Source organism: Protobothrops mucrosquamatus, unplaced genomic scaffold (assembly GCF_001527695.2).
Source record: "Protobothrops mucrosquamatus isolate PMUCROS unplaced genomic scaffold, P.Mucros_1.0 scaffold_63, whole genome shotgun sequence".
Taxonomy (NCBI): Eukaryota; Metazoa; Chordata; class Lepidosauria; order Squamata; family Viperidae; genus Protobothrops; species Protobothrops mucrosquamatus.
Genome location: NW_015386139.1, coordinates 4,947 through 20,706, shown reverse-complemented (window position 1 = coordinate 20,706; position 15,760 = coordinate 4,947). Strand labels below are relative to the sequence as shown.

The 15,760-nt window shown below is 38.0% G+C and overlaps 1 protein-coding gene across 1 annotated transcript in view; it reads right to left on the bottom strand.

Moving 5' to 3' along the window:
- DOCK3 (dedicator of cytokinesis 3) overlaps positions 1 to 15,268 on the bottom strand; it is a 44,612-nt gene extending 29,344 nt beyond the window's left edge. Inside the window, exons 1-6 of the mRNA XM_029283454.1 lie at positions 15,107 to 15,268; positions 14,146 to 14,239; positions 13,363 to 13,511; positions 12,080 to 12,166; positions 10,977 to 11,081; positions 474 to 615 (exon numbers count right to left, since the gene is read on the bottom strand). Coding sequence (XP_029139287.1) covers positions 474 to 615; positions 10,977 to 11,081; positions 12,080 to 12,166; positions 13,363 to 13,511; positions 14,146 to 14,239; positions 15,107 to 15,268 — 739 coding nt within the window. The remainder of the gene's footprint in view (positions 1 to 473; positions 616 to 10,976; positions 11,082 to 12,079; positions 12,167 to 13,362; positions 13,512 to 14,145; positions 14,240 to 15,106) is intronic.
- Between the last annotated feature and the right edge of the window lie 492 nt (positions 15,269 to 15,760).

Sequence of the window (15,760 nt, the reverse complement as noted above, 5' to 3'; positions counted from 1 at the left end):
CTATAAAGTTCTGTTGCTTTTTCTGCAAAACACTAATATGGCACTCTGGGAACATGTTTATTTGGGCATTCTCATTCTTTTTAAAAGTTTATTTCTTGATTTCACTTCACAGGGAAAAGAGGAATATGCAACATATTTTTTAAAAAATGTTTTGAGGGGGATATTAGAATAGAAATACTGTAGAAGTAAAAACAAAGATCTTGTCAGGAAATTACAGAATATAATTTTATGAGGTTAGGAAAAATTAACATGTACGATAATGAATATCAAAGCTCCCTTTCACAAATCTGACAGTGCATGCTATATTCTATTTTTAAGCAACCCACCCAAACCCCCATTGCAGTTGAAGTTTTAACTGTCTGTAAGCAGGCAATGAAAAATATTAAAATTACTATAATGTGTTCCAATTGTGAAATCTTTTTAATTTTGCAGCAACTTTGGTAACTTAATTCTAAAACATTAATCAAGGATACACTGGGCATCACACTGCAATATGCTGTCATCTGGGTGATTTGGATGTTGCATTGCAATGGCTTGTGGAAATTCACTAAGCATTCTTTGTTGGAAGGTCTCTAACCTCTCATAGTCATGGCCTCGGCAAACATACTCTTTATTCTGAAAGGAGAAGAAAGTAACATGAAATTAAAATATCACTGAGTTGTTCCCTTAGCCTCCTCACTTTTATTTATCAACCAGACTAAAAGACAGTGGAATAAGACAGTTCAAACAATTTTACGAAGTGGAAAGATGGAAGGGGCAAACCATACCTCCACAGGAGGCATGTTTCAGAGTATGGTCCTAGCACAGGTAGTTGTTAAGTTACGACAGTAAAGGAGCCTGCCCATTATGGTCATAACGTTAAGTGAATCACATTAAATGAATGAGCCCCCATCCCTGCTCTCCTTAATGTGTCCTTTTTTCAGACCCTGACGAAGCTGTTTTCCTTCAATCTTGCATTCTTACACATGTTTCCATCCTCTTTGGAAAAGCCTTTTTGCACTGAGGACAGAGGCCTGGCCGGACATGAGATCTATTGCACCCCTGCAGGCTCCTGCCCTCTTTGGAAAAGCCTTTTTGTGGGGGAGGATGGAATTATATGTAAGAACATGAGATCTATTGTGAGGTCTGCAGAGACAGAGGCATTTCCAAAGAGGAAAATAGAAAGAGCTTCCTCTGAGCAAAAAGGCTTTTCTAAAGGGAATGGAAGCATGTGTAAGAAAAGAAATCTAAGGGAAACAGCTTTGCCAGGGTCTGAGAAAACGGAGGCCACTTTTCTGCCACATGGCCCATTCTGTTCTCCTTTTCTACCCCGACATCGTCAGGTCTGGAGATCTTTGAAAGGTGAGTGATCAGTGACAGGGTGGGGAGGAGCACATGGAACCCCATGGGCTAGCAAAGCAGGCCCATTGCCGGTGGGGACCGAGTGGGCAGGATTGAAGGGGAAATAGGCAGGGGGCCTGTTGCAGCAGGTTGTAAGGTTAAATGATCACTGTGGTGCTACAACATATGTAACTGCAGACCAGATCATAAGTATTTTTGGGTGTGTGTGTCATAACTTTGAACTGTCGCTAAATGAATGGTTGTAACTAAGGACTACCTATAGTGAGAAGTTGTACAATGTCATCCATAGTGGACACTTTATATAGTGCCTGCACAGAATTCTTAGTAGAATCTCTTTTGATGTTCAGATCAGATAGGTGGATTCAATTTTAGCAGGCTAGTATGGGATGTATTCCAGTGCTACATCATATAAGTGACAATTAGCACCTTGAAACTCACTAACAACCATGACCAACTTTAAATTTGTGTATTCTGCAGCACCAGACTGCTAGATTTTGCACCAACTGCATCTTTTGAGTCAACTTGGAAGGCAGCCCCATGTGAGATATTTCACAGTAATCCAATTGCATGATGGTTAAGACATGAGTTACCACTATCAGAGCATCTTAATATAGATAGTGACATAACTGGCAAATCTGCTACAACTGGGCAAAGGCTAAGCAAAGGACACCAGATCATCAGTCAACTCTTTTAGAGGGAGAATAATTCCATGCAAGATAACTGCAAGGACTAACGTTTCCAAATTGCCTGAATATTTATTAATACATCTCAACCCAGATAATATTTTGTCTTAGCTTATTTCACCCCATCTAATTTTTAACAGCTTCCAAACCCTAGTTCAAGCTTTCTACAACCTAGGATAGTTATGTATAAATGAATGTCATTAGCATACTCATCGAATCATAGTATCATGGGGATGGAAAGGACCTTGGAAGTCTTCCAGTCCATGTCCTTGTCCTGGATAGGAATCTTCACAGCATCCCAGACAAATGGCTACCCAAACTTTGAGCCCAGGACCGAAGTCAAATAAACTGTTTCATTGCTTAATTATTCTGATGACACCTTACTGTAGACCAATGATAGTGATCACTGATAGTGCCTTTCATGTGCATGATAAATAATTACTGGGGAGAGCAGTGAACCCTGTGAAGCCCCCTGCTCAGATAGGAGAGAATCACCATTATGTAGTGCAATGTCCAATCTTTGCTGATAATCCAGACAGTTGATAGTATCTAACACTGCAGAGTCTGATAAGACTGAAATGGACAAACTTTCACTATTTAGGTCTTAGTGAAAGTTATCTTCCACCACCACCACTAACATTTCTGTCCCATGACTGGGTCTGAATTCCAACTGGTACAGATCCAAATAAACCATTTCCTTTAGGATCCTCTATAGCTGATTTCTCACTTTGTTCTAAACAATCTTCCATAAAAAGAGAAGGTTGGAGACAGAACAAAATCTGTTCAGGAAAAACTTCAGAATGTGACCACCTACGCATTCAAAGCTGTGTCACTATGTCTTCCCTCAAAGCAAGACTGGCTGATCTCCTGGATCCAACCACTCACACCCACCAGCCACCTAAAGGAATTAGAAAGAGCATGAATTTGGCCAACATGTAATGAGAATTTTGGTCATATCCACATCTGGTTTTCCATTACTGTTGCTCTATGTATGTTTTTAGTCACTTTATCTCAGTGGCTATGATTATGAAGTGACCAAAGAGGCCCAATCATATCCAGCATCTTTTCAATGTCTGAATTCCAGAAATTCAGAATTTTATGCCCTCTGAATTCCAGAAATTCAGAGGGCGTAAAACAGAATTGCCCACCAAATTGTCAGGAAAGTATAAAAGTTACTTTTGAAAGGCCTGTTCCTCATGCAAAGTTCAGGTATCCATGACCCTCAGTTTAATAAGGAACTGGTTTGATTATGGCAAAAGAAAGATATCAGTGTTATTTTCAGATCACATTTCATCTTCTCCAAATCTCTAGCGTGTGTCTTCCCACATGTGTTGTGACCACTATTACTTTTGACACCCCCATGGTTGTCATTAGGTCTATCAGCTCACAAATGATACCGGAACCCTCCTCCAGTACAAGAAGGCTGAAGATATTATAGAACAATAAAATCATGCACTTGGAGGGAATACTTAGGCCATCCAAAGCAAACTACAGTATAACACAGGAATCAAAAACATCCTTGACAAATGTCTGTCCAGGCTCTGCTTGAAGACTTCCAGTAAAAGTGAACTCACCATCTTCTAGATAAATAGTCCCATAATCTACCTGCTGTTACAGTTAGCATTTTTTTCTAATATTCAACAAAAATCTTGGAATTTAAATTCATTATTCTGTATCCTGTATTCTGGGCCAGCAGAAAACAAGTCAAGATTTAATTCTTGTAACAATATATATTAATTTAATTGATCATGTGTCATCAAGCTGTTCTTGACTCCCAGCAACCATACAGATTTTTCCCTCAAGATGATCTATGCCTAATCTGTTCTTTCAGGTCTCCCAAATGTGCACCTTTATAACAGCCCATCCACCTTGCTGCTGGTCATCTTCTCTTTTCTTCTGCTTTTCCCAGCATTAGATCCTTTTGCAGAGACCCAAGTCTTCACATAATGTGTGTGAAGTAGAGTAATTTGAGCCTAATTACTTATATCTTGAATGAACATTTTGGTTTGATTTGTTCAATGATCCATTAGTTTGTTTTTTGGGCTAACCACAATATTCTCAGCAGTCTTTTCCAACACCAAAATTCAAAAACATCAGTACTCTCCCTATCTTGTTTCTTCAAAGTTCAACTTTTGCTTCCATGGTGTGTATCAGGGAATAGCATGGCTTGCATGATTCTCATCTTTGTAGGTATAGACACATCAAGGCATTTGAATATCGTTTCCTAGGTCTTCATGGCTGTTCTGGCCATGGCTAGTATGCAGCGTATTTCTTGTTCCTTTACTGTTGATAGTTGATCCTAAAAGTTATTGACCCTTTCACCATCTTCATTGTCAATTCTAAAGCTGATTGTTAGGCCATTCAGTGAGGATATGGGAATCTAGACATCCCTGAAGCTGTGGGGATGGCATTACAGCTGAAATTAGTGGGGAATGGATTAATTAATTAGGATGGAATCTCTCTGGAGTTTTGCTCTCTCTGGAGAGAGATTGGAGGATTGACCACATATACTCTGGACAGCTGCTCTTCATGAGTAAACTACCAAGAATTTTTGCAGTTGGGTGATAAGTGGAGAGATCCCATCTATGTCCACAAATGTAATGCAGCCTATGTGGACATAAAGCTTGGCTGAGCCTCATTTCCTAATCACCTTTGGAATTACTTTTTTTTACTGTTTTTAAAATATTAAGAACCTTAGGAGCAGCAAATTTGATCGCATTCACTGGGATTCCTTCAATCTTTAAGAAATTTTAAGTGGAGCTTTAAAGATTTCACAATTTGGGCAAACAAATAGAAAAAAATGATTAGAGTATTATTTTAGGAAAGATGTAAGGGCCTAGATCAGACCTGGGCATTTTATGGCTCCAACCCACATCCAGCCCTTTTGCTGTCCCTGTCCACCTATGTGAGGTAAACTGGAAAGTACAACTCAAATGTAAATAAGGGTACACCATCCATGCAATACAACTGCATTGCTTTTATTTTGAAGCAGACTATTTTTTCATCAATTTACATATGGGTCTGCATGTGTGCCAACTACTTTCACTATTGGTTTGGTTCTCCACAACAGTCACAGTTTCTCATGTGGCCCCTTGAGAAAATTAATTGCCCATCTAGATGGACTTTAAATAGGTTTTTTGAAATTAATTGAATAAATCATCCCTATGGGAAAATAGCCCATGTTTTGAATTCTAAAAAATCAAACATGATATTATGGGATTTTGAAGGCTGGACACTAGAGGGAGCTAAAAGAAAGTAAAGATTACAATTAAAGGAGAAGAAAATCTATTTGATTTGTTAATACAGAATGGAACCAAATACCTTATAACACTGAATGAACTGAAATATTTTTGTGAACAATAGAGTCATAAATTAATTTTAAAAATGTCTGTCATCATAGACAAATTCCATAACATGATGTTATGAAAGAGGAATAAGTTCTATCAGAGAAAACCGAAGTAGAACTGAATGTGGATTTTTAAAATGATGGACTATAAGCACGATCTGGAAAAAGATAAAATACTGAATTTACAAATGAAACTGGCTGACATTTTAATAATTAAAAAGGACATATAAACAACTAACATGAAATGATTTGGATAATTTTAAAATATTAGATTTACAAGGGACATCTGTTAAAGTTTTGAAAGACTTGGTGAGAAGAAAAGAAAAGAAAAGAAATTAAGTTCTAGGATATTATTTGAAGGGATAAAATATCAAGATTGTTAAATGTAAAGGGAATGAATATAAAGTTGATTTATTTGATCAAGATTAAAATAGAAGTTGTTATTTCTGATAATTCTTAATAAACTTTTGCTGACTAGGACTGAATACCAAGATTTTAAGAATTTATTTACAGCTAAATAACATGATATGGCATGAAGAAATTGTATTTTAAGAGAAGTGATGACGTTAAAATTGTTTATACTTGTGGAGACAAAGGGAGAAATTGCTTCTTTATATTTCTTCTTTGGTTATAGTCATATTTTTCTTTCTTCTCTATTCTTTCTTTTATATGCTTCTTTTTCCTTTTCTACACTTTGTATTTTTTTCTTTTTATCTGCATAACTGTTAGAAAAAATTCTAAGGCTGGTTGTTTTACCTGTTGTCATTAATTTGGTCTTTCTAATATTTAATTTTAGTCCCTTTTTTCACTGTGCTTTTTACTTTTAGTACTAGGGCTTGGAGATCATTTGCATTTTCAGTTTTTAGGATAATATCATCAGCATAGCACAGATTATTAATGTTTCTTCCTCCAATTTTAAAACCATGCTTCCAATCTAGCTTCCCTTAATACAGTGGTTCTCAACCTGTGGGTCGGGACCCCATTTGGGGTCGATCGACCATTTCACGGGGGTCGCCAAGCAAGGCTGTCCGCCATTTTTTTTTGGCCGCCATTTTTTTTGTCTGCTATTTTTTTTTCCCTTTTCCGGCGGGTGCCTTACCTCCCCTTGGGCTGGGCCAGCTGGTGGTCGGCCTGCTCCGTCTCTGCCGCTTGCCAGCTATGCCTTGGCTGGCACAGGGGGCAGAACCACGCATGCACGGTGCTCCTGGGCAGGGAAAGTCCTCGACTTACGACCGGTTGGGTAGTCCTCGACTTACGACCGGTTTAGTCCTCGACTTACGACCGGTTTAGTCCTCGACTTATGACCGGTTTAGTCCTCGACTTATGACCGGTTGGGGTCGCGGCATTAAAAAGGTTGAGAACCACTGCCTTAATATATAGTTAACATATACTGTAGATTGAATAAAGAAGAGAGTATGCAGCCTTGTTGTACTCCTTTACTAACCTGGCTCCTGTTTTACCATCTTCTCTTATATTGTGGCTTCCTGACCTTTATATAAGTTTGTCGTGAGGAAAATGAGATGTTCTAAAATTCTGAGCACATTCCACAGCTTGACGTAATTTACTTTTATTTATTTAATTACAAATTTTCTAATATGTGTAATAAACCTATTTATCTAACAGCTGCATCCTTGAAACTGCTTGCTAGCCTTCAAGTTTGAGTATCACTCTGGGTGAAGCCTGACAATCATATACAACTTCAAAATCTGTTTCTTCTTGTTCCAGAATGCAGGACACAGAGTAAAGAATGTAAGTTAAAATAAGGCAATTAATTTTAGGAATTAATTCCCAATCAATATTAGAAAAAACTTCATACCTGTAAGAGCAATTTGATCAGGTACCAATTAACCAGAGAGGTAGTGGGCTTTCACTGGATCTGTTCAACTAGAAGCTAGACATTCATTTGTCTGGGATTCTTCATCTTGGATTCCTATACTGAGCGTGGGGTGGGAAATTAGAATTCATATCCTAAATAGTTCCTTCAAACTGATTGTATTCTTTTTAGATTAGATTAGATAACCTTTATTATCATTTTTTACTATGGGCACAAAGGCACACATTAAAAATGAAATTTAGTTGCTTGCTCTCAAAGTGTACACATAACATACATTTAAACATACTATATACAACATATGTAGAGACATACATCCTAACATATAAGTAACATATACATATTAATCACTGTCCATCTTGAATACATAACGGAAGGAGGAAGCTTTAGAGTTTACAAGGTTAATACTGTACGGAACAAAACTGTGACTGAATCTGGATGTTCTTCGGATACCACGGAGCCTCCTCCCAGAAGGTAACAAGGAAAACAGGTCGTGAAGAGGGTGTGTAGTGTCCCAGACAATCTTACGGACCCTGCTCAAGCAACGCTTATGTGCTATGTCCTGGATGGAAGGGAGGGAACTGCCAATAATCTTTTCAGCCATCCTTACCACTCTCTGCACCGCCTTCCTGTCTGAAGCAATGATGCTTCTAAACCAGACTGTGATGCTATCCCCCTGTAGAAAGTGGGAAGGATAAGGGAAGGAAGATGTGCTTTTCTCATGCGACGCAGAAAATGCAGGCACTGCTGTGCCCGCTTCACCAGTGTCTCGCTGTTGTGCAACCAAGTCAGCCTACTTGTTAACTGCACACTCAGGAATTTGATGCTGGTAACCATCTCCACAAGCGAATCATTAATGCACAGAGAAGTGTGATTGTGCCTACCTTTTCTGAAATCGACAATGATCTCTTTGGTTTTTCCAGTATTTAAAACTAGGCTGTTTTCCTTACACCAGTTCACCAAACCCTCAACCTCCTTGCAGTAAGCACCCTCATTGTCATCATGAATAAGGCCCACTACTGTTGTATCATCTGCGAACTTCACAATATGGTTGGTGGCAAATCTAGCACAACAATCATGGGTCAACAGGGTTGGACTTAGGAGGCAGCCCTGAGAACCTGTGCTCAAGAAAATGGTGTTAGAAATATTTGTTCCAGTTCACACATATTGGGGCCTGTTAGTAAGAAAATCAAGAATCCAGTTGCACAAAGGAGTGTTTAAGCCTAAAAGGCCCAGTTTGTCTACTAGATGCTGGGGAATAATTGAGTTAAATGCCGAACTGAAGTCGACAAACAACAAACGCACATGAGTGTTTCTTTCCTCTAAGTGCGTCAAGCTCAGATGGAGAACGGAAGAAATAGCATCCTTCGTAGAGTGATTTGGTCGGTAAGCAAACTGAAGCAGGTCAAATGCTGACGGGAGGCTAGATACAATAATGTCCTTTATCAGCTTCTCAAAGCATTTCATAATGATGGATGTCAGTGCAACCGGATGGTAATCACTGAGGCCTGTAATTGTGGATTTTTGGGCACTGGTAAAATGATGGCCACCTTAAAACATGATGGGACCACTGCCTGCTGCAATGAGAGATTGAAAATATCTGTGAGATCACAAGCCAACTCATCTGTGCATTCCCTAAGAACACATCCAGGTATATTATCTGGGCCTGCTGCTTTCCGAATGTTAACTTTCCACAGTGTTTTCCGGACAGAGGTTAAATCAAAGCTAAGCACTTGCTTGTCAGGATGGGGCACAGCTTTCCTAGCAGGAGTGCTATTTGATGCCTCAAATCTTCCAAAAAATGTATTCAGCTTGTTTAGGAAGTCTATGTCATTCTTGCATCTCGATGGAGCCACCTTATAATCCGTAACATTTGCCTGGAGTTTGTTGGGTCCTGAAAAAAGATTCTGAATTTTCTGGCAATGGGCTTCCTTTGCACCTTTTATGGCACTTTTCAGATTTGCTCTGGCTGTTCTAAGTGCCAGCATGTCACGAGATTTAAAAGCCACATTAAAAGCCTTCAGCATCTTGCCACGGTTTTTCATTCGCTTCACAACAATGCTTTTCAGGACATAGACATCTTCTATGCACTTTTAGATATATGCAGACACCGTGGTGGCATACTCCTCAACATTTGTATATTGGTTATGAGCAGCTGCTTCCTTAAACATGCCCCAATCTGTGCACTCAAAGCAGTCTTGTAATGCTTCTATAGCTCCCTCTGTCCAAACCCTCACCTGCTTTACTGTAGGTTTCACTCTGACTAATAAAGGTTTATATGTTGGAATAAGCAGCACTGAGATTATCAGAGGGGCCCAGGTGAGGGTGGGGGATAGCTTTGAAATGCATTCTTGATGTTGGAATAAGCAAGATCCAGTGTATTCTCCCCTCTGGTTGCAAAGTCCACGTATTGATGGAAATGTGACAGAGTAGCTTTCAGATCAACTTGACTAAAGTCTTCCACTACAATAAATGCACCCTCAGAGTGAGTAGTTTGTAAGTCACTGATGGTATGATAGAGAACGTTCAGGGCCTCTTCTCTGTTTGCATCAGGGGGGATATACACAGCTGTGATAATGATAACAGAACATTCTCTAGGCAGATAGAAGGGTCTGCATTTGATGGTCAGAAGCTCACATTAGGGGAGCACAGACTTGAAACCACCTTGGCATTATTACACCATCTGTCATTTATGTAAAAACAGACATCACTAAGAGCAAAACTCCAGTCCAGCCAAAATGTTGAAAATCCCATCAAGCTAACAGCACTATCTGGGATAAGAGGGCTTTAACCAAGTTTCTGTTGCAATGATGACACATCAGTTTCTCACCTCCCAGTTTGTTGTTAAATCTAGCCTCAAATAATCTGTTTTTGGCTCTAAGGAGCGAGCATTTGCAAACAAAATAGATGGAAGTGACACTCTGTAAGGTCCAGCTTTTAGTCTAGATGTTAGGCCTCCGCATTTGCCACGTTTCCTCTTTCGGTCACACCTCCTCTTCTTCCAAAGATGGTCAGCAATGGAGGAAAACTTCCTAGCTGCAATGGCTGCCGCTCCACTCTGCCCCTGTCGCCCGAAACACTGCCTTTGCTGCTCAAAACACTGAGCACAACACTGTTTCCACCTCCAGTAATTCCCTTTCTTCCTCCCCGCTCCTCCAGACTTTGCAGCCGATCTCTCACCCTCCATGTCAACCACATAATTGTTTTCCACATAGTAATCTGAGGCCATGCAGACTCTCCAGAACAGTTTTCTCGATAGTTCCTCTCTCGCTAAATAACTTCATCTCCAGTATGGACTGACGTTCGTATGAAAGTTTAGCAATCCAACTGTGCTTACTTGTCACTGTTTTTGAAATAGATTCTGTGAATCTCATTTGAATTAATACTATTTCGCAATGCTATTAAACTATAGAATTACTTTTTGAAATTTCAAACATAGTTGTTTTATCACTGCAGTTAGAAGATTCATTATATGTACAATATTTTATATGAAAAAACCTCAATCATATTTATAAATAATGAAACAGCCAGTAGGAATGCATATACATTCCAGCTACAAAACTACATTAAATATTAACATTTGGAAAATATGGATAATAAGTAAACTAGCAGAAACAACATCAATATTTCGGATGAATCAATCAAGTTTATAATTTTCTAGATAAATCCATATTTTAAAACAGAACAATTTTAATTCCTTCAATGAATACACAAATCATCTTCATTATAAACTGCAGTTTATTCATACAGTAATAGAAATGTTAAATGTACTTACACGGAGGAAGAAAGGAAATTTTCTTCCATAAAAGCCAACTCTGAAAAATTCAGGTTCCAACCGTTGCTGTTCCATTATATTGTCATAATAGTTAGCTTCCATTTTCTAAAGATAGAAAAGAAAAATTATACTGGACTGAAATAATGCTGTACCTTTAGGAGAAAATGCTGACAGCTGGAACAACTCACTGAGGCCATCTCGTCATGGCTGTCTCACTGCTGTCAACTTGCCCTGGCCATCTTGACAGAAACACAAATAATGCTGAAGAAACAGTGGTGGATAATATTTATCACATTGAGTTATCCTTGGTGGAACTGACCCCCAGCGAGTTATCCCGTGGCGAGTTGTCCCAGACCTTATGTAGTAACACTATAGTATCTGATACCATTAACAGGTGGTTTTCAAACACTTAAAGTATCATACCCTTATGAAACACATATTCAAGTTAACTTTACAGAGAACTCAGTTTTTCATAGGGAGGATTCTATGCATACGTACTTTTAATATTTTTATAGAATACAATAATTCTTTTTACACTGTACTTTCTATGCAAGCTTAAGGTTATAAGAACTCAAAGAACAGTTAACAATAGACAATTTTGGCAAAATTGGGGTAGCTGCTGTCAGGCAGGAGAGTGTGCAAGTGGCCAGGAAGGATGTGCAGGCTTGCACAAATAGCAGGGAGGATATTCAGGTGGTTGCTGAGGCACAGCATGTCAGCAAGAACAAAGGTACTGATGGAAGGTATGTGAGTGGGTGAGATTTATCTGAACAACTTGCAGTCTTCCCATCTGGCTTTGCTTATGGGAAGCCCACAGAGAAGGTTGTAAATCACAATCACATGATTGTAGGATTCTGCAACCATTGCAAGTGCGAGCTGGTTGCCAAGCACCCAGATCATTATCATGTAATTGCAGGGTACTGGGGTGGCTGGTACTCTGAGGACCAGTCATAGTTACCACTTGTTCAACACCATTGTAACTTTGAATGATCACTGAACAAATGGTATTAACCAAGGGCTGTCTGTATATTTCCGACTGGCAAAATATTGTGACAGCATTTGTCCTGCAGGAAATGCTATTTTAAAAGCTGAACATCACTCACCCGAATCCAGCTGAGACTTTGATAATCATATAATGTTTCATACTGAGTAGCCAGCTCTCTGCATAACGGGATTCCAAATTCCCAGCTCTAAAAGAAAGATTAAAATCTGAGATGAAATAGGATTTTTATACACGAAAAATATCTAATTAAAATTAAGAAAGTAACCCTTAGTAGTGTATTCCCATGATAAACTTAAGAATGGTGACAAGAAAAATAAGTGAACATTTAATAATTCTTAATGAGCTCCTTTATTATTTGTTAGCCAGTCAGAGGTATAAGCTCTAGGTTTTCTCTTCTCTAGCCAATGGAAAGATTAGTTGAGTTGGACAAAAGATACCAGGCAAAACCACAAATGTTTATCAAAACAATACTAACTCTGAATAACAGCAGACAATAAAGCATAGGGTAGGTTTAATATGACAATTCTGCAAGAAAGTATAAGAAAGAATGCACAGATGAATCTAAATTCTGTGTTTCCATTTCTTATTGTATATAAATATTTACTCAAACATTACCCTATCCATCTTCTGGGGAAAAAAGAATATAGTGTGTGTGTTTGTTTGTGTACGCAATGACTCAAACTTAGATTTAATAGCACATGTTTCTTATTTCAGGAGAAAAAATCAGATGTTTCTTTGACTGAATTAATATAAATTGAAGCTTTCTTAAATTAAGCACTCTTTTCCTAGCAGAGTTTTAAACAGATACTGTATAAGGTCTGTTCAGCAGAAATGTAAATCTATATTTATTTAATTGTTCTTTGAAACAATTTGTACAACCTGATTAGCACAGCTCTTGGAATGTAAAAAAGTAATAGAGCTGAGAAATTCTGATGAAAATTAGACCCATCTCCAGAAGATCTTGTGTAACACATTTCTAGTAAAAGCAGCATTTGCAGAAGTTTATTTATCTTGTGGCGTCTTGTAAATGTATGGACAAAAAACAAATATTGTAAAGCTCATCCACATCTTCCACTTATTGCTAACCATTTTTAAGGGACATGATTTTGCCTCTATCTAATCCATTGTTAACACGGCCTGAATTTTAGGCATTCCACCATGAAAGTGGTGCTTTCCCCCTTATTCCAGCAAAAGTCTTTCCACACATGCTTAAATTGGAAAACAGTAACAATCGGACTACTTCCTACAGTGTAATTCAATGAATTTATGATTCTCCTGACAAGTAAATAAATCTTCCAGTAATTTTGCAGAAAACATTAGGTCTATCTTTAGCAAAGAATATCAAATAAAATTTGAAAACAATTACTAATAACATTTGCTGACCTTGCCTTTATTAAAATAATGGATAATCTTCCGACAAAGATTTTCTTTACGTTGCCACTCTGTCTGAGATGGATAGTGGAGGAATTCCCGAAGAGGCCTGTCCTCCCATTGTAGTAGCTCACAATACAAAAGCAATGTAAAAGCAGCCTCTGTCAAACCAATAAGCAATGAACACTGCATAATAATATCAAAACATTTCAACTTGTATGAATATGCAAATAGAGAAACTAAAAAGTTATGAAAAGCCTAAATGAATCAGATAAAAAAGGCATTTTGCTAGTAAAAAGTTATGCTGAAGTAAAGGAAAAATAAATTGAGAGACCATTAATTAATTATTCTTATTTGGACTTTAGGTAATATGAATGAAAATAATGTGGACTTAGTAAAAAAAATATACTATATGCATGCAATTAAAATAAATTAGCTGCAACTCTCCAGCTAGTGCTTAAGTGCACCTCAAATTGCTAATTGCTAATCTGAGTATTTATGCAGAGACACTGTAATGTAAACAAATAGTGGAGAATTAGTTCCAATCTGCTTACAAAAATGCAATGTCTTCCAAAGATATTGTGTCACTACTTGAAAACAACATGCACAATCCTAGTCACATACTTTTACTGATCACTGTGATATAATTTGATAAGAATTATGCTACTTACTGTATGCTTGTACAACCGATTACTGTGTAAATTATACATTTACAGTTAAAAAAATTATGAAAATGTAGAGACATATTTAAGAGACCACTGTAAATATATAAATAAAACCTTCTCCCATATTTACCTGTGTAATTTTCAGCCTGCAGATGCATGTCACATAACTTGTGTATGTAACGAATATACATTTCCTCCTTATTAATTTCAGATTTATAAAAATTCTGAAAAATAAAATATTTCAAACAATAACCTCTGAAAATTTATCAATCAAAATATTTTCAAGACTTATGTATTTTTTCATCCAGTTCATTTAGAATGCTAAATTATGTTTCGGTTTCATGAAATAAACCATGAAGAAACTGAAAACATATATTCTCTTCTACATCCACCTTCTTCTACACTCATCCTTCCAGTGCAGGAAGTTTTTAGTTTTGAATGTACTATATTACATTTCTATGTTACATCTTAATTTTGTTTATTCCATCACATTTTATTTACAAATAAGGATTATTTGAAATACAAGTTAGATCTCAGAAGATTCAATGATCTCCTAATACAGGCAACAGCTCAAAACAAATAATGGCCCGATATTATGTCTTTAACAGGTCCTCCTTAAGAAATGTACTTAAAGGTTGAAAATGGTGCCATTCTATTTTTATTTAAATCATGTCAAATTAATATATATATATAATGATTTTAGGGGATTTTTTCTTCTTTCTTTTTTCTTCCATTTAATCCATTGAAGAGTGCCTGGATAAGTCCATCTAGTTTTCTTGGCAAGGTTTTTCAGAAGTGGGTTGTCCCTGCCTCCTTTCTAGGGCTCAGAGAAAGTGGCTGGCTTTGTGCCCAAGGCAGGATTAGAACTCACAGCATTCCAGTTTCTAGCCTGATTCCTTAATTACTATATTATATTTTTTAAAATCCCTTCTCACCTTGATGAGGAATACAATCTTATGTCTACTACCAGAAGCCTAAGTATTCCATGCAATATCTTAGCTCTTTGGGACAGAGAGCTCTGATATTGTTCCTGGGAACAGCTGGAGCGACTCTCTCAGCTTGGGGATCACAGCCCTGACTGCTCCTCCTACCACTAGGACCACTTTGGCCTCTACTTTCCACATCCTCTCTAGTTCTTCCTTCAAGCCCTGGTACTTCTGCAGTTTCTCATATTCATTCTTCCTGATGTTGCTGTCACTTGGCTCCACTACATTTATTACTACCACTGTCTTCTGGTCCTTGTCTTTTACCATGTTATCCGCTTGACTGGTTCATACCTGCCTGTCCATCTGGATTTGGAAGTCCCACAAGATCTTAGCTCTGTATGTCTCCACAACTTTCTACCGAACCTCCCATCTGGACTTTGGAGGTTTAGCCCATACACTCTACAGAAGTTCCTGTACACAATGCCAGCTACTTAGTTTAGTGTATGCTTCTGCCTGCATTTTACATCATGCCACTATGTGTTGGACTGTCTCTGAGGCCTCTCTTCAGTCTGCACCTTGGTTCCTGTCTAGTGTGGTAAATCCCTGCTTTTATGGATCTGTTGTTAGTGCTGTTCTTGTACTGCTATAATCAGTCCCTTGGTGTTGTCTTTTAGTTCACCCCTTTTCAGACACTGGTAGAATTTCTCAATGTCAGCCATCTCAGCTATCTATCAATGACACATCTCATGCAGGGTATTGTCTTGGCGTGGCACTTCCTCTGCTTAATCTTCCTTCCAGGGGGGGATCCAGGGTGGGTGG